The 20,390-nt window shown below is 37.8% G+C and overlaps 1 protein-coding gene across 1 annotated transcript; it reads left to right on the forward strand.

Annotated features, from left to right (window-relative positions):
- Window positions 1-211: 211 nt before the first annotated feature.
- Window positions 212-7,285, forward strand: LOC148920838 (developmentally-regulated G protein 3). Its single transcript, XM_089044073.1, has 10 exons — window positions 212-453; window positions 1,128-1,181; window positions 1,284-1,457; window positions 2,079-2,150; window positions 3,010-3,069; window positions 4,451-4,560; window positions 5,237-5,536; window positions 6,168-6,359; window positions 6,662-6,713; window positions 6,836-7,285. The coding sequence occupies exons 1-10, from the start codon at window positions 412-414 to the stop codon at window positions 6,884-6,886; spliced, it is 1,107 nt and encodes a 368-aa protein (XP_088900199.1). The 5' UTR covers window positions 212-411; the 3' UTR covers window positions 6,887-7,285.
- The last annotated feature ends 13,105 nt before the right edge of the window (window positions 7,286-20,390 follow it).

The raw sequence follows: 20,390 nt of genomic DNA on the forward strand, positions 1-20,390 counted from the left end.
ACACACCCAAAAAATATATAATTATTGATTTTAGAGTTAATTTTGGATGTGTTTCTATGTTCAAATAATGCTTGAATTTTTTTATAAATATTGGGTTTATTTATAAATTTGTATTATTTTTTCTCTTTTTTGTCGCCGAGAAATGATAAGGCTAAAAATAGGGATAAATTTGTAATTCTGATAAGAAGTAAAATTGAGTGGGTATGTTTATGAAATAAATGGGTTCAAAACTTTAAATAGACTTTACCCTACCCCCCCGCTTGCTTCTGGTACCTTCTTCTTCTCCCTGCTCTACCAGTCAGTAAACACTTCAGCAGAATCATTCCGAGCCCGAGCACAAGCCCTTCCGTACATCTCCATTCTATCTCTCCCACTCCCTCTCCGAGCTAGTGTGCGTCAAGTGCTTCAACAATGGCGACTTTGATGCAGAAAATTAAGGACATCGAAGATGAGGTATTTGCCTGTACTGCAATCTCTGTTGTACTTTTTCTGCGAATGAAAAACCCTAGAACATTCTTTATTTTCCATTTGGTCAATGAAAACTAAAAGAAATTGAGGGGAAGCGGAAAAAAATTTAGCCTTATCATTTCTTTGATGCTTATGGCTTTAATAGCTAAGAAAAAAAAATTCGAACGATATGTAAATAGAAGGGGAAGTATTTTTTTGTCATAATTCTTAGGGTCTTTTAGATTTGTTAATTTCCAACAGTTAGAAACTTTCTATGTCCACTCAACTCCAATCAAGGAAAATCCAAGAACAAAAAATTGAAATTTTGAGTTTGGCTTTTGGTTCTTTTAATGGATTTCCAAGATTTTTAGACTGAAGTTAAATTGAGGGCTCTCTGCTGATTGTTTGTTTTGAAGATAACAGTTTTAGGAAACAAAATTTCATATCCTTGTTTCTGTTTTTCTTCTTTCTTGTGTATTTTTAAAACTACATGATTAACAGTCCAAGTTTGATTTTATTGAATAGCTGTAGGTCCAGGTTTTGGTTCTTTTGATTTATTACTTCTCAATCAACTGTTTGAAATGCAGTTATTGTATTGGAGGTGCTGCTTCTGGATATTGCATATTCCTTTATTGACTTGGATATTAATAGTTCTTTGTTTTTTTTCTTATTACTTGCAGATGGCTAGGACTCAAAAGAACAAGGCTACTGCCCATCACTTGGGCTTGCTGAAGGTAAATATTCTTGTTCGTTGTAATATTTGCCATTAAATTTCTGTTTATGATTTCATCCTTTGACAGAACTGATCCAGATGTAATTTGGTCATTTGTTGCTAGGCTAAACTTGCAAAGCTCAGGAGGGACCTACTTGAGCCTCCATCAAAAGGTGGTGGTGGTGCGGGTGAAGGTTTTGATGTCACTAAGAGCGGAGATGCAAGAGTTGGTTTGGTGGGTTTCCCGTCAGTTGGGAAATCTACACTGCTGAACAAATTAACAGGGACCTTCTCAGAGGTAGAGAACTGTTGATTAATCTCAATCTACGCAAAATCTGTATGAGGCAAATAAATTTTTTTGAGAAAAAGAATTACTTGTCGAAGTATGCTAGGCATGGAAGCATATGGATTTTGATTGAGATTACTTATGATGTTTAATCTGTTGACACGTCTATAATATTGGGTCAAAATTAAATTTCCAATTTTCTGTGCAATCTACTGGGATTCATTGCCTGGTCTCCCTATTTAGAGATCCTCAATCAATGTCATTGCCTGAAGTACATTTTTTTTTTTTATCATTGTCTTATGTCTTTTAAGGATGCTATTGCATAGAAACTCTCAGCAAATGTAATTTAGGATCAGCGGATTAGAACTATGTGTAGAAATACTTTGTAATTTGGTTTCATTTATAACCTTCTGCTTTAAAACGTTGGGGTTTTGGGTGTTAGGCATTCCTGTGTTTGTGTCTGATATCTACATATGTGATAAAACCTAAATGCTTGTTTACTTTGTGAAACCTGAATGTTATTATTGTTATTCCTTCCTTCATTGTGCAGCCATGCAATAATTGTGGGTTGCCAACTAGGATTTTAAGAAAATCCCTGATATTCTGAAGACCTTGTAATGTTTTTGTTTACAGGTTGCTTCCTATGAATTCACGACCTTGACTTGCATCCCAGGTGTGATTGTGTATCGAGGTGCAAAAATTCAGGTAGTATAATTTGCAGTATTGTTATCTCTGTTACATTTAGCTATATACTTTAGAAGGAGAAACCAAATTCTCTCATCTCAATGTGGCTGTGTGTATATATGCGTATGTTAATTCATACATCTAAGCATGCGTGTGTAGATATAATAATATAGTACAATTTTTTATTGTCTCACAGTCATCAACTTCCACTTTTTGTTGTCTTTTTGTCAGTTCTATTCTTTTTTTGGATGTGTAATGTTGATAGAGATTTGACAATTGAAAATAAAATGTGCATGTTTTCAATGTGTTTAAACTTTGTATTTGTATTTTTCTAAAAAGTATATAAGTAAAGCAAAGGTTTCATGAATGGTGAACCATCATCTTAGGTAAAAGTAAAGATAAAAGACCAGTTGCTGAATCAATCCCCAACCTGCTGCACCCCCTCCTTTTCTCCCTTTTCCGCCTTTATTTCCTGGACTCCTTAATTAAGTTAATGCTGTTTACGTAGATTAATGTTATCTTTTTCTTCTTTTAATTATTCTTTTTATCATATTTACCTTCGGGAAGTCATTTTCATCATATTACATGCTTTATGATTTGAGTGCCTTACATCATTTTTCACCATTATCGGTTGGTAGCCACCATTTTGAACTTATGCATGAGATGGAGGGATACTTATATAAATTAGGGTAACTATGTGTGCTGTGTCAAAACATGGCCTTAATGTTTTAGTTTTATTCAAAATGGCTGTACTGGATTTTATGGAAGATGTGCTTCCAAAACATGATACCAAATTTTCACTTGTCGAGACTGGTTCATTTGTTTCCCTTATTGTCAGTTTCGATTCTTTAACTTTTGAATTTCATACTTTAATTTGCAGTTGTTAGATCTACCTGGAATTATTGAGGGTGCTAAGGATGGAAAAGGTAGAGGAAGACAGGTAATGTGTGATATTTGTTCCACATTGTGCTACCCTAGCATGCTGAGGATTTATTTCAATGCGCTTATTTCTTATACTCATTTTTGCTTTTGATATCTGCATTCTGCTTTTAAATCTCAGCACCGATTTGATAATGTTTCTCTCTCTTTTTTTCTTTTTTTAACTATCAAGAGTGAAATTAGAAAAGAGGAGAGATGAGAGAGGTGACGAAGTTTGAAAGATTTGAAACTAAAAATTAAAAATAGAACCCTTATAACTGTATGTAGTTTTTAATTATATCTTAAACAGCATCTTTTGTATTTTCCTTCATCCCTCCCTAACTTCTCTCACCTCTTTCTCCTCTACCTCTCCCCTCTCCCCTCTCACTTTTCAGTTTCCTGTTCTCTTTCTGTTCTGTCAGTCCTTTTTCCAAGCAATGATCTCACATCCAAATTACGTATTCAATTTGATTTCTCCAATTAGGAGCCTTTTATAAACTTCATGGTTGGTCAATGAAATTTTATATTTAGCTAGAAAATAGATTTTACAAGTTACATGCTTATCTGATAGGATGTGCAGATTCTCCAGCATTATCTTTTCGAGATTTTTTTTTCATGTTTAAATGGGCAATAACTCTTATGCCAGACTTGTATTTTACACCATCACAGTGGCATGTTTGTTTGACGTGCTTACTACTGGACATGAATGTGGCAAACATGTTAGAGAATGGGAATTTACAATCCCCTGCATATCTTCTCTCAGGTCCTGGAGAATGTTACCACTCAGTGTCTTGAGTTAAACTATAGGTCCACATAGAGGTCATGTTTTTGACATGCTTGCAGCTGAACATAAAACTGGGCAAGCATGTCGTACAATGCTAAGATGTGTCAATACCCCGCCAAGTCCATGAAAATTAGGTTATATTATACAGGCTGCTGGGCAAGGACCTGAATGAGTGTTTGATAATGTATAGATGCTCCTATACCCTCAGCGGCTCAGTTTTCTATGCAATTTTTTTAATACTGTGTGTGGTTAGATGGATAGACCAAACAATTGCTGAATAAACAAATGACTGGTATTGTCTCCTTACATATTGCCAACTATTCCAATGGTTTTTGGTCATGGAAGTTTATAAAGACATTTTATAACATACTTTTGCCAAAGACCGACCTTGTATATTTTGCACCTTTTCCAGTTGTAAAAGACGCTTGAGATATTTTTCCCTTTTGGTTATGAATGGTGTTGATATGATTTGTGTGATGTGTTATACCAATCAAGGCTTGAGATATGGCAGAGATTGTTTGGAATACAGAAAATGAGTTGTTTTTTCCTTCCTGGGTTTGTCTCTGCTTTTTCCTTTCTGGGTTTGCTTTTCAGCTTATTGAACTTTCATGTCATCCAGGTTATCAGCACTGCTAGGACATGCAATTGCATTTTAATTGTTCTTGATGCAATAAAGCCAATAACTCACAAGCGTCTAATTGAGAAAGAGCTTGAGGGATTTGGCATAAGGTAATCTATGTGGTTAACTCTGTATCTGGTCTGTATATGTTTGTTATTTTGTTGTAGTGTTAACTGTGTGTTATATGATTTATCAGATCTAATGCATTATTCAATGCTATCATGCCATATGAAACATCAGATGATCGAATGATCGTTTATGTTGGTTGTACCTGTACATTTCATTTACATCATATAAACTTTTTTTTCAAGTTTGAAATATTGGTTGACCAATATGTGTGTGTGTTGTATATATATTTTCTAATTTCTTGTATGAAATCTTCCTGGGAACTACATCCTCGGGTGCACATTTCGTGAGGATGATGTAGTGTTGAATTAGCTGATACAGACCTGTCTGGATTTGAAACTCAGATCTCTTCAAATGGTTTAGTAATGTACACTGCGCTTTTCTTTTTTGATAAACAGTGGAAGCTGTTCAGCTTTCTGTTATTGCCAAATATGGAATATTTCAATTACCTTTATTCTTTTGCAGTAAACACCATGTTCCATACTTGATACAATTTATTTTTAGTACACACACACAGATGCTTAAAAATGTTTGTATGTGTGTGCATCTAGATTTATATGTATGTAATCTTTGTCACACACTATCTGGAGACATTACTTGTACATTCTCGTCCTAGATAGTTTGTACTTCTTATAATGGATACATGCTTACTCTGAGCAGGTTAAACAAGGAACCACCTAACCTGACCTTCAGGAAGAAAGATAAGGGTGGGATTAATTTCACGTCAACAGTTACCAACACACATCTGGATCTTGATACTGTGAAGGCAATATGTAGCGAATACAGAATTCACAATGCTGATATCACTCTTAGGTTTGATGCAACTGCTGATGACCTCATAGATGTAATTGAAGGCAGTAGGATATATATGCCTTGCATCTATGTTGTGAACAAGATTGATCAGATTACACTTGAAGAGCTTGAGATTTTGGACAAACTTCCTCACTACTGTCCAGTCAGGTAATTTTTATTTATGACCGAAATTATAATTTCATAGCAGATTATTGTTGCAACACCTTAGTAGGAGTATTTGAAATTTTTGGATGTTCTATCTCCCCTTCAAGAGCTTGAACCTCTGTATTATGATTGAGATATAACATGTTGGAAACTCTAATTAAAAATATTAAAAGCCTGTTAGAGGAATTTGACTAGTGCCAAAACATTACTGCCAGTGGACATTTTCAACAATGCATTAAATATTATAAGTTTCTAGAAAAAAAATTGTATTTAAAGTATCTACAAATTAAGAAGCGTTGTAGTTTTCAATATAAGATTAATTAAGCATCAGGCTTAGTGTTCAAACATTATGCAGTTGTACAAAGCATGAAATAAGGAATAAGGTGTTTTACAAATTCAAATAAGTAGCATACAGCTTGTATTTGTTGATCCAATTGGACTTGGATTGTGTAGTACCTATGCGTCATTCTTTGGATTTGTTTTTATGCAGCATTGTTTGTTACTATATTGCTGCTGTTTGTTTCTCGTAACTTTTCACCATTTTCTGGTATTGTTTGGTTGGTACACATTTCTGAAATTACTGTGTGGTAGTTTTTTAACTTTAATTGTGTAATTTTCCATGACTGATCTGCAGTGCTCACCTGGAATGGAATCTCGATGGTTTGCTGGAGAAAATATGGGAGTATCTTAATTTAACTCGCATATATACAAAACCTAAAGGGATGAATCCAGACTATGAAGATCCTGTGATTCTGTCGTCTAAGACAAGAACGGTTGAGGATTTCTGTGAACGGATTCATAAAGATTTTATTAAACAATTTAAGTAGTAAGTATCTCTCCTAAATTTTCTTTTTCTTTTTCTTTTTTGTTTGGAAATGATAACATGTAGTCCGACAACAGAAAAAAGGTACTTGAGGCACTTGAGGCACTTGTCTTAACATCTGTGGAAAAGTAGAGCTTTAAAGTGGATATAGGCTTCAAATTTTGTGTGGACCAGATTACATATAAATACCATGTGGTTTCTATACTTGAGACTTGTTCTGAAGCACTGTTGTATGCCTCATTGTTTCTTTTGAGCTTGTTTCCCCATCGCTGTTCATGAAAGTTAACTTTGAGGTTCTGTTGCAGTGCTCTGGTTTGGGGGTCAAGCGCGAAACACAAGCCCCAAAGAGTTGGCAAGGTTGATTTGTAATCTCGGTTCAGCACGCTTATATGTTCCATTTGCTACTACTTGATTTGTGACTTATTCACGAACATTCGATTTATTAATTAAGTTGCACGTTTGTTACTTTGACACAACAGGAGCATCTCCTCGAAGATGAAGATGTTGTTCAGATTATCAAAAAGGTGTGATTTGGTGGGAAGTCAGAAATCCTTGTAACCTTAGCATCAGGATGTCATTTACAAGACTAAAGCTTTCGAGATAAGGCTTTTCTCCCCCAGCTCTCAGTTGTCTGTACTTTGTAGTCCATACAGCACTTTTTCTCTGTTGTCCTGCTTTCATAGGTGTTTTAAGGGTAGGCAGAACTTGAGGCAGCTTGATATTTAAACATAATAGGGCACATTTTTTTGGTAAAGCTAATTTTTGGTCATCTCAACATTTGTTTAGTTTGTATTAGTAATGTCATCTGTTACCAAATTGAGTGGTCTCATATATCGAAGGAACAAATGGTAAGGCGTTGAAATCTGCAGAACTTGGAATTTAAATTCGCACTTGCATATTGAAGTTATAATCCAAAATCTAACTTTTCATGTCCTTGTACTAATTGTTGATGCTACTACTGCGTAAACTTAATTTTTGAATGGCATGTTTACTTATCGGGATGGATACGACAAGAAAGGGAATTATTCCAGTTCCTCTTTACTAACACAAAGAATTAAAAAAAATTGTAGATTCCACCTAAAAATCAGTAATGCAATACCCGCAAAAACTACGAATTGAATCAATTAGGGGATTAAGTTGATTCAATTCCGATTTCTTACTTACCCTATCCAGGGACACAAAGGGATCGAAAAATTACAAAAGGGCAAGAGTACACCAAGCTGAGTCAGGACTCTTTACTAACACAGAATAAATAAAAAAATATGTAGATTCCACCTAAAAATGAGTAATGCAATACCCTCAAAACTACGAATTGATAGAATTGAATCAATTAGGGGATCAAGTTGATCTAATTCCGATTTCTTACTTACCTTATTCCAGGGGCACAAAGGGAATGAAATATTAAAAAAGGGAAAAAGCATTTCAACATGCCCGTTTGGGAGTGTTTCTAGAAAAGTTAAAAGTGCTTTCGATAACCAAAAGCGCTTAGCTGAGTCAGGACCCAAAAAAAGAGAGAGAAGGATATTTACGTGGCAGAAGATCAATGGACTTAAAATAATAAGAAATAATGATTCGACAACAGATCCATCCAATAGTTGGTGTCCTTTGCATTTTGGATATCTTTATGAAATTGTCTATATTACGGCTTAATTATCACTTGAAGTTGTAACAAAGGTCTTAAATATCGAGGGTTTCAGAAATATCAGTGGTTCAAAAACATAGAAATATCAATGGAAATATTGGGAAAATATCGATATCAATAAAAATTAGATAAAAACCACGGAAATTGTGATAAATACATGGAAATTTTTAATGAAACTTTGTAAAAAGTTTATTTAGTCAATCATCTATTATTTTAACACAAAAGATTGGAAGGAAATGCATTGCATAGTAGGTTTGAGTGATTTAAATTGATTATATTGCGAGCTGACAAACTCTGTGACTTGGAAAATCTAGAGTAATTAATGAAAGAAAATTAAATACCCTCTAGTAATTTATTTATCATTTTTACTACAATAGTTTACACTTTATAAATTGCATGGTAAGATACATGAGTAACTTTATTTCACGTTATTCACTGGACATGACATGGTATACGTTCTTATATATATTATTTATTAAAACTTGAAAAATAATTAAAGATGTAAACCAACTTGATTTGTCATGAAAATTAAGCACTTTACCATGATTAAAAAATAATACTAAAGATTGAAAATTAACTAAGAACATAAATAAAGTTATCTAAGGAAGAATTAAATAGGAAATAAAGAAAATTATCATAGAGATTTAAGTAATTAAGCAACAATTTGGAGGGGAATTTAGTGATGTAAGTACTTATAATGAATAATAAAATAAGCAATAACATTAAATGGATCAAATAGGAAAGAAATAAATTATATCAAGTAATTAAATATTTGATCAAACAATAAAGAACAATAAGTAATTATTTTCTATTTTGAGAAACATCTTGGAAGAGTTATAAATACCAGATTCCATAGGTACTAATCACCAAGTGATGACTAGCGTGGTGGTTAAGTTGCTCTGAACTTGGAAGGGGGGAGGGGTTCGAACCGCTGTGTGCATATGAGTCAAGTGAATTATTTCATTTTTGAAACTTCGTGATATTATCGATAATATCGGGATAAATTGACCATTCGCAAGCTGCTATTTGAACGAAAATATCGCTACTGAAATTATAGAGGAAATTATCAATAATTTCACGATAAATGAATGAAAACATGCTAAAATATCGCTGGTCAAGTGAATTATTTCATTTTTGAAACTTCGTGATATTATCGATAATATCGGGATAAATTGACCATTCACAGCTGCTATTTGAACGAAAATATCGCTACTGAAATTATAGAGGAAATTATCAATAATTTCACGATAAATGAATGAAAACATGCTAAAATATCGCTGCCTCAAAAAAATGATAATTTTGCTGAAATTATCGATATTTTGTTCTGTGGTTGTAACAAATGTTATCAGATTGAGTTAAAAACATGAATTTTCACCATCAGAGGTTCGTCCAAAATACATAGTTGCGTCATTTGTTATACATCTTGAGGTTTATGAAACTATCAATTATCGTCATTTATTTTCTAGTGAACTTCGGATACATTTTGTGATAAAGACCCCTTTATAATATCCAAATTTTCAATATTGCTTTCCAAATGTGTCTATTCAACTGTTTTTCATACAATGTCAAATTTTACAGTTCCAAGCGAAAATAATTGGTTCAATGATCAACTTACTAGGACTTATTCTAATCCAAAACTAGAATTAGTTATGGTCATCAACTAGTTCAACCATTTAGACCTAAGTATGGCCCAAGAAGTGAGGGAGACAGATGCACAATGTAGAAACTGCAGTCCCTCTCATCCAAGGTCCTATAAGGTTCTCTTTAATAACGACCCTTAGGTTAATCTAACGACACTCATAATTAATAATTGTATCCCTCCCTCATACTCCTTGTATTACTCAAATCCCCATTTATTTTGTTAAAAAAAAAAAAAAAAAAAAAAAGAAAGGATACGTGCTTCATCTCCCGGCTTCTCTGCACAACCTTTTCTTGATTACACATATCCCTATCACGCTTTCTTCTTTGCATCTACTGCAATCTTCTTCATCTCTTGGTGCATTTAAGTTGGGGCTTTTCTATATTCTCTGTAATTTGCAAATTGGTCTTCTCTAACTCAAACGACCTCATCTTCAATTTTATATTACATATTTTTTCCTTTTTTCGCAGTTTATATGATGAAAGAACACTAGTATTAACTAATATAGTAGACTTATCTAGTGTTCCTATCTATTTGTAATTGGTGTTTATCACCCTATTTCTGGCACATAAACACCACTAATAGTCACGGATTTACGTAGAACGTAATGTTATAACTCATTTCATTATCCCTATTTCTAGTAACTAAGCAACATTAATAGTCACGAATAAACGTAGACTGTAATATTATGACTCATTTCACTATTCGTGGTTAGGTTGTGCCTTTGTACTTTGTTATTAATTATTTGTAATTTGAGAATACTTCTCATAACTTTTTTGTCACTAAATTGTGTTCAACAGAAATTACTACAAATGTTCAAGTGAAGAAGGAGGTGGAGAGGATGCCCGCTCCCCAGTTCATACAGGATGTCTTGGTTGCAGATGTTGTGTATGTAACTTTTGTTATCAATAAATTGCATCACTTATTCTACAAACAAACAAACGACATTGGAATTTGGGGTTTCAGTTTATTTTAACTTAACTAAATTTATCCATTAATTATAAGGCTAATACATTCTCACTATTAATGGTCTCAATTAAAAGGAGAGACTCTACTTGTATTGGTATCAAATTCTCTCACTTAAATTCATTTAAACAAAATATACAAGAGGATTGAGGTTTCAATACACACACACCATACATGGAGTGATATGTTAAAAGTTAATGAAGTGACAAAAATTGAAACTAGGGTTGATTTTCTAAAGGATCGGATTGGAATTAGAGGATTCCATTTCCATTTTAAAAAAAAAAATATTGGAATTTCAACATCCATTCTAATTCGGAAACTAGGAATTTTTGTGTGGAAATTTTTGAAAAATCATTGAAAATCTTAAACATGTCTACCATTTTGAAAGGTTAAAATTGGTCAAAATTGAAAAATCATACAAAAAAGCTCGAAAAACTATTAAATGCTATCACTTATATGTTGTTATCCTTTATCTTGTCTATGTCTATTCGGTCATTAAGTCACATCAAGTTGACTTGCCAAAATCGGAAATTTTCGAATTGAAATTAGTGGGATTCAGAATTTCCAATCCAACTTGCACCCCTAACCAAAACCAACTAGTTTGCAGTCAATAGGAAGTTATTATATTAATAATAAGTACAATGATTTCCAAATTCCTAGTCAATTAGCACACTCAGAACTCTTTTTCTTAGTATAAAAAAAAATTGCAAATGTAACCATCAAAATGATTACATACCAATCTGATGTATAATCTAATTTGGGTTATCAAAATTTGGGCATCTTATAGTACCAACATTACTTTTTAAACCCAAACCCTGAGCCACCTTCGCAAAATGGAGGGTATTTTAGTCATTTTTTTAGCTAGAGTAATCGATTTCAGTATCAGAGAGCGTGTGTGGCGTTTTAGGTCATACACATTTTCAAAAAGTTGAAAAACCTAACTCTCTCTCTCTGCTTCAGTCTGTTGCAGTGGTGGTTCAACAGGAAGGCCAGGCCTACCCAAATTTTTTCACCAAAACTGCCTACCCAAATTTTTGCACCAAAAAAAAAAACCCTATATGTAAGCAAAGCTATTCCTACCCATCCCATGTAATGGTGTGAACCCATGCCTACCCAAACTTAAAAGCAACCCACGTGTTATATGGCGCAGTCAAACTTAAGAGAAGAAAAGCGGGGGAAGCAATATAAGTAAGCAGCCAATTCCCTTTCTGTGCATAGTCGACAGTCCCAAATCATTATCTTTTGCAGCTTCTTCGAGTCTGGACATTTTCTCTTGGTAGCATTTTCTCATATCTAAGGCCAATAAGTATTCTTCTATTGGTTTTTTCCTAAAATAAATGTATGCATCTTAAGTTTTTTAATAGTTTAATTTAGTTTTAGATTTAAATAGTTTAGTTTTTTGTTGCATTGCATTAATTTGTTTTTTAGTTTTTTTTTGTTTGTTAAGTTTTTACATCGAGGGTAAATCTCATTACGCTTTCCCCCCGACTAGGTGTATCTTTTTATTTTTATGAATGAAATTCACTCATACATGATGAGTTTTTAAGGTAAGTTTCACTACTGACTTTTGAATCTGGATCGCCACTGGTCTATTGCTTCCTTCACCCACAAATCATCTCTCTCTCTGCTTCACTTTGTGACCCGACAAGGTGAGAAAATAGATTATGCTTTCGAAATTTTTGTTTCCTTATCATCTCTATTAGGTTTTGCACAGAGCACCCTTGAGGTTATTATCCGATTTTTCTCCATATTCTCTAAGTCTTACATCCAATTTCCCTATAACCCATGGCTTCAATTAGGTGTTCTTGAACTTTTTTGTGAGAAATTATTATTTTTATTACTTCAACTTGAGACGTATCCTAATGTTGACATTCTTGCTTGCTCGAGTTCCTTTGTGGAAGGGTGGTCTTGATTATTGACATGGCACATTGGCACTGGTCATGTCTTTGGCTCTTACATACGTGTGTGTGTTGTTGATCACTGATTACTGACACATGTTTTATTTTGCAAGCTCTCAAAATGAGATTTCATTCATTTCAGATTTTTCTTTTCTTCTGTCGTTTTCTTCCTTCTTTTATCTATTAAATGAATTTAAATTGACAATGGTTGAATCCCCTATTGTCTGCATATGTTATCTGTTAATCCCCAAGTCCCTACAAGCGAATCCTCATGGTCTTATGACGTGTTTGTATGTATTGCATTCATGCTTGTCGTTTTCTTTTTATTATTTCTTTCTTTCTTTCTTTCACATTTAAATGAGATTTTTCATGTGTAGTTCTGTAAATTTGTCTTAACTGATTACATTTACATCTGCTTGCTTTTTACATGTCATGCCCTTGACATTCTTGTCCGCTCAAGTTCCTTTATGGAAGGTTGGCCTTGATGTATATGTGTGTGTTGATCACTGACTAATACATGTTTTATTTTTAATCTTTATTTCATATTGAAAGGGATCAAATCCAGAATTAATGTCAAGATTTCATTACTGTTGTCATATTCTCATTCTAAAACCATAAGTCTCAGTATATTTATTATTATTGGTATCTACTCTCTGAATCGGCATCATCTGGTACATCAGAACAACACATGATCAGGAAATGGAAGGAAAGAAACAAGTTGGTTTACATGACTTGGAAAGGCAGTACATTTCATTAGCAAATTCCATTAAAAAAAAGTTCAATCGTGTGTCTTCCACCTCCTCCTAGCGTTGTATCTTCAGAATTCCAAAATGACTACGACATGTGAGTGAAAAGCTCTGCACACCTCAGTCACCCTCTATAGGTCCCCTTCATATAAGGAAGTAAGGTTGAAAGATTACAAACAAAAGTACCTAGATGTATCAAATGCAGTTTTCCAAATATGAGGTCATTGACAAATTCATCCAAAAAATTCTTCAATAATAGCTCGATAATGAATGCTCCATCAAGTACCATTATTCTTGCAAAGTCATCACTGTCCAATAGGATTCAGTCTATGTGATAACTCTTGATTCTTTGTTCTTGGCCCTTCATTTTATCCTGATAGTAATGTTCGTCCATCCCGGTCCGCATTACAAAGTCATCTAGGTACTTTTGTTTGTAATCTTTCAATAAGGGGTTTAAACCTTCTTTCCCAATATGAAGGGGGCCTATAGAGAGTGACTGAGGCGTGTAGAGCTTTTCACTCACATGTCAGTCTTTCTGGAATTTTGAAGATACAACGCTGGGAGGACGTAGAAGACACACGATTGAACCTTTTTTTTAATGGAATGTGCTAATGAAATGTACTGCCTTTCCAAGTCATGTAAACCAACTTGTTTGTTTCCTTTCATTTCCTAATGATGTGCTGTTCTGATATACCAGATGATGCCGATTCAGGAGTGGATACCAATAATAATAAATATGCTGAGACTTACGGTTTCAGAATGAGAATATGACAATAGTAATAAAAGGGTTTCAAAATGGACATGTTTTTATTTAGAAGCAACATGAAATGAGTAAATGTTTAGTGGTCTATCAGAAGACCATAGAAACAGTGACTAACTGAAGTGGAACATAGAGAACAGGAAATGAGATTACTATTTCATAAGCAAGATGTTTTAGTTATCATTGTTAGGAATCGTATTAGCTTTTGTTGACGATCAAAAATGGTTCGGCAGTTCTTGAGGGCAACTTAGTGATGTTGGGCCTTCGGTATGCTTTTGGGCCTTGGTAGAGCACGTGATCTGTAAAATAATACACGCTCGGTAAGACCTTTAGGCATCGGTGTGGAACTGGTCGAAGGCTTTCCGATGCTTAAATAAGTACGGATTTTGGTAAGATTAAACTGACAGATCAATAGGCAGTATGAAGTAAGTTCGTTACTCCATTTTGGGATAGTAGTCCTCTTTTATAGGCCTTGGGAGGCTGCATTTCGTTTAGAATTTCATGGGATCAGAGACGCTGATTGTGGGCCTGCCACGTGTCCTGGAAAGGGTGTTGCCCTAACTAATGAATCGGTAGGCATGGTGCCAAGACTACCACCACCACGTGTCTAGTCTTCATAGGCTGTTCATTTTGGTATAAACATGAGTCCCCCAAGTTTTCATCCCGAGTTCTCGAGTGGGGACTTGATATCCTCTTCGGTAATCAAAATGTTGTCCTACCGTTTGGTAATTTAGCTAATGGAGGAGCTTAATCCTTGCCATTCCGTGTGTCTTCATTCGGAAGCAGACGTCCGAGGACTCTAAAGGTCGCTTCTATGAGGAGTGACAGGACAGAAAGACACTTCGTCTTATGTGCCCCGCATGCTGTCATAATATACGCACAATCAACGACACACGGCATGTCCATTCATGCGAAGAGGCGCCATTAATGAGCCGTTTGGTTTTTCGAGGCATACCGTTGCAACTCCTCGCCCTATAAATAGGAGTGACTCTAGAAGAGAAACTCACATTGCATTTGTGAGATAAGCAAGAGCTCCGTTGAGGCGATTTTCGGCGAGAGCTAACGGCAACTAAGGCGATTCTTGAAGAGTACGATTAGCAAGTTAATCCGCTTCCCTGCGTACAAAGCTCGAGATAAGGTACCGTTCGACACTCTTTTCAAACTTGTACTCTATGTACGTCCTTTCTTGGCATGAGCTAGACTGAACTTTAAGTAAGTAGGGTTCCTCGTAGTCTAGTTGCCATAGGTAGCGATGTAGGACTCAAGTAGGCTAGTCTTCTGCATGGCCCTTAGTTTTATTTTTCTGTGTTTTGTATATGTCCGATAACGAGTCACTGTTCGAGAGTGAGCCTAATGTATTCGACGAGGAGTCATCCGACGATCAACGGGGTACAAGTAGTGAGGCCGAGGGCGAAGAAGACACCTATGTCGAGATACTCGGTGAATGGCCAAGCTCCGCTCCCACCCACGGCATCGGAAGGGACTCGTGACTAGGCAGCCGTCGTCTGGCTGTGGTGTATCGCGACGGTAGTTATGCCGACGTGGACCAGCATTGCAGTCATCAATCGGAGGCCTCTACGTCGACCGTGAAGAGACTGCCGAACTCAGATCCCACCGAGGGTGAACATAGTTCATAGGGAAACCCTAGGGTGCCCATAGGCGTGCCGAAAGGAAATCTCTTTGGGGTAAATTACGAGAGCCCAATAAGATTACCAAACGGGAGATAGCTGTATCGTGGTTGAGTACGTGATCTCAAATTTGGTAAAGATGAGGATCCTGGTCCTACCAATCCTTCAACAATCCAAAAGACAGCAAGTCATCTTTTCACCGACGCCCTTCAGCAGGGGTTCGGCATGCCGCAACCCGCCTGCAGAGGATATCGCCCAGATTGGCTATGCTCCGCCAATACAACCTCAACTTCTGGGTGGCCTTGATGGGGTTTGTTGTCGTTCGTATTGCCGAGGAAGGGAACCTTCCTTCGAGCAATTTTCCTACATGTACAGCGTCATCAAATCAAAGAGTGCCGATCACGGAGGTTGGGTTCAGCAATCGCCTCTGGGCCTTCGAAAGGGCCATTTCGTGAGTGCCGTGCTTACTTTCGAAGTCTTGGAGGAATCGGCAGGTGCTTCTATCGAGATTGGGAATCACCATCCGACAGCCCGTTTCGTTTCCCCATCCCCACCGCCTTCCAAAGAGCCGTGAGGTCAACATGCCGAGCTGTAGGTCGCTAGTTGTGTTTTTCCGAGAGATCTTGACCTTATTTTGTTTTTTTTTTTGTGTAGGCAAGTCAAGTAATGAGCCCTACTCAATCGAGATCTCGTAGATTAACAGGTGAGGTTGAAGGTGCCTGCCATTTACTGTGGTGTCTCCAAGTTTCTCTTTATTGAGAACCTCACAGAGCCCACCTCGTTAGTCCCCGCTGAGAGTAAGTGCACTTTTGTTTCTTTGTGTGTTCATTTATGTCCATTTGGCGCTTTATCGAATTCTTGCTTTGTTTAATGACAAGCTTAAAAGCTACCGAGGCTAAGAGGATGAACGAATCCTCTAAGAGGCGATGATGGGCATGCAGGGAAAAAGAAGATTGCAATGGAACCAGCCCGGTCCCGAAGGGGTTGATCCAAGATCGACTCGCGATCATCCGCGAAGGGCTACCGAGCCCACTCCAAATAGAACCGGTCGACTCCAAGCCGAGGTGGACAGCGCCACCTCTAAGGCGTAAGGAAGCGGTAATGGTAGACTTGAAGCCGAGCCGCAACCAATCGCAATGGGCAATCGAGTTGCCGAGGCCGCTTTTGCCGCTGAGAATGAGGATGGCCCTACCGTGCTCAACATCGCCTATCCTTCAAGACGGTCCAATTTGTAGAACCACATGATTCGGGTTCGCAGATGGAGCTATCGAGATTGAAGAGCTCCAAGAGGCTCATTCGGGAGGAGGTCAGGGCGTGCTTCCGCCTTCGTGCCTCGGAAGTTTCACGGTGATATTATTTTTCACTTACCGCTACCCGCCCCTCTTGATACGAACCGCCGGCTTTAATTTTCAGCGCCCATGGACATGTGGCTGCACGAGGCGCAAGGCTCTCCAGACCATATGGCTGCAGCACGGCGCAAGCGCCCAAGAAGGCTTATGAAGATGGCGGCGAAGGTCATCGAGGTCGGCAAGGCTCTCCAGACCATGCTCATCTCCCCAAGGACAAACAAGCCGACCGCAAGTCAAGGCTTCCGCCTGCTTGCGAGATGAGGGCGGCTCGAGGCAAGGTTGGTGGCGGCAAGGATGCCGAGGTGGCTAAGGAGGCAATGCATGTGGCTCGAGGAGTCCGGCATTCTAAGGCAATAGAAATTGATGCGCTTTTCGAAGCCGCTGTGGGCTACCGCTCATCAAGAGTTCACCGTCCCCGCTGACAAAGAAGTGGGCTTAGATGGCGGATCTCGCTCTACATATTCAAATGGTACAACCTCGTGCGTAAGTCAACTCAACTTTATTGCCAATCCTCCTCCTTTCCGGAAGGCATCACTAAAGAAATTATTGAGGATTATGAGGGGAAGATGCCCGAAGAAGCCTTTGCTGCCGAGGGCCCGCCTCCGCAGATGATGCCGCCAACGAGGGTGCCGATGATTACCGGCAGGAGGTCGCTGATCATTACACTAGCTTTGTAGTTTTTATTCTCTTTCTTTGTATCTGCCATAAGGCGCTTTTCCGAATACATTGATGCCAAGGGCATCTTTTTAATTTAATTTTGACGCTTAATTGCTTTTGATCAATTGACAGACCCGAATTTCAAACCGGGCGGACTCAGATTGTTTACATCTTACGATGCCGCCCACTTACTAAAACCCAAGACAATCTACCAAAATTTTAGTCTCCCCTGTAAAAAGCTCAAACCAACAATAAACAACCCGCAATAATTTACAACAATATACAATCCAACTCGCAAGATGCTTTAACATACTACAATCCACAAAATGGCCTCCGCCTCAGAGTAGCCTAACATGGGCAATAACAGAAGGTTTACAGAATTTGTTTACACAAACAGGGAGTAGAAAGAATTTATATGCACTTATTACATGACGACAAGTTCGAGCTCGTGACTTGCTGAATGCCTTCAGGAGCAATTCATCAGTCTGGGGGCGCAAACAGAAAGATGTGAGGGATGTAAATAAAGTTTCACTTTAAAACAATATAGTAACCCCACCATGTAAAAATAATGCTCTAGCATGCAGTTTCACAATTCAAACCAAAACTCAAGCACAAAAATCCCAAAGTCCAAAACATCTCCACAACTCAGGCTCACAACTCATTTCCCAAAATATATGCAACTCTCAACACCTGTAAATACCCATATACAAATATATATATAGCTAGGACCCTAATATAGTATATATACTCCACTCCATACTAATGGGAGACAATCCAACTGGGATTGTTATGGTACGCAGGATTTTCGAACCGTAACTCCGTGATGAGTAGTCCAACCGGGACACCATAGCTCACACGCCGCACCGCCAACGACACGTAGCTCACAAATCTCATAGCAAGTCCTACGCGCAGACAGATCATCACCCCACCGCACTGCAACGACGTGTGTGATGATACTCGCAATATACATACCCTATACCGCACGCCAACGACACGATGGAAAGTGTCTCACACACCCGCAACGCCATGTGTGAGACCGTAATCTCATGGCCTTCCCACCCCGCATCGCCAACGACGTGTGTGGGAAGCCTAGTAACTAGGAATGGTACTCACCTACCATACTCATATCTCACAACCATCCATCAAACTCCTAACTTTCCACAATCTCACCACAACAACCTCTCATACTCTATACATAGACAATATAGATAGCCATCCCAAAATCCATATCAACATAATCATCATACTCAAATATATAAGTCTATACTCAAAATATATAGCCAAGATATATAAACATATTCAAATCCATCAACCAAAGGCTTATTAAATCAAAGTCACCATCATTTAAAGTATATGCACAAAACTTTCATAATTAAAAACCATGCATATGCTTAAAACAAAGTCCACTCACAAGTAATCCCAAGCTGCCCGGCCCCGTGAGGGTCCCGCCTGCGAGTGATCAACCGAAGTACCTATTCCAAGATACAAATCCTTGATTAACAACACGTTTCCAAACGGAAATTCACGAAAGGAAATACTTAAATCCCCAAATTCCCGGTGCGCCACGCCCAAAGGAACATCCTAAGGTCCGTTACAGATTGAATTCGCCCAATCGCACGGTGATCGCGATTCCCAAACTTCACATTCTTGAATCGAACATCCGGCTCCAATTCACGATCCGCGAATTCTATAGGTTTCTAAGAGTACCTAAATCAACATACTTCAATTTGAAACGATCCAACGGTCGAACTTATCGAACCCGATAACGCACAATATGCGAAACTGCTCGATAGTCAAACGATATCCAAATTGAGATCCGCGAAATCCTACGCACTCGTGACAACCTAAGGATCTCAACAGGACGAAAAACAACTTCACCCACCTTGCCCATCGCTGCCGCCACACGCGCCGGCAGCTGGTGTAAAGAGATTTCCGGCGACGGAAAATCTCCAAACCAACGCTCACCCTTCCAATCCTAGATACTACTCGAAGAATGGAGCAACTTTTTCAACTACGCAACATCCAATTGACGGCAAGTGGTCGGAATTTCAAATTGAAATCCGCCAAAACCTAGATTTCCAATCGGTTCCAAAACTCAAAATCGATCCAAACCTAAACAACATACTAGAATACGTAAAAAGGAGAAGAAACCTCACCTGGTTCACCGGAATTGATACGGCGGAGACGACGCAACAATCGAAACTTCCGCTTGAACCACGAATCGACGTCGAGGTTTCGCGGGAAATTGGGTGGTCTTGATCGGGCCGAGACGAGTCGAATGGGATGAGAGAATCGAAGAGAGAGAAAGAGAGAGTCGGGGAGAGAGAAACGGGAGAGAGAGAGAGAGTGTACGCGGGAGGAAGAGAGAGAAAGTGAGGGGTAAAAACTGAAAATCTGATTTTTACCAAACTCTTCGAAATAATTACGGTTCGCCACCGAACAAGTTTTGATCGCCAAAACTTCGTTAAATCTCCGATTCGTGCTCATCACCGCCTACGGTTTCGCCTCAGACCACCTACGCAACCACACCACTCACGGTCCCAAAATCTTCCCGGATAAGAAAGTGACCAAAATCACCCTTAACCCAAGAGTAATTAAATATTTTCCCTTAATTAGATTAAATAGGAAAATAAACGGGGTCGGGGTGTTACATTCTACCCTCCTTATAGAAATTTCGTCCCCGAAATTCACATACCTGTCAATGGAAGAGATAAGGATACTTGGCCCGGCTCTTCGGGTTCCCAAGTAG

This window comes from Prunus mume, linkage group LG1 (genome assembly GCF_029339155.1).
Source record: "Prunus mume cultivar Tortuosa linkage group LG1, ASM2933915v1, whole genome shotgun sequence".
NCBI lineage: Eukaryota > Viridiplantae > Streptophyta > Magnoliopsida > Rosales > Rosaceae > Prunus > Prunus mume.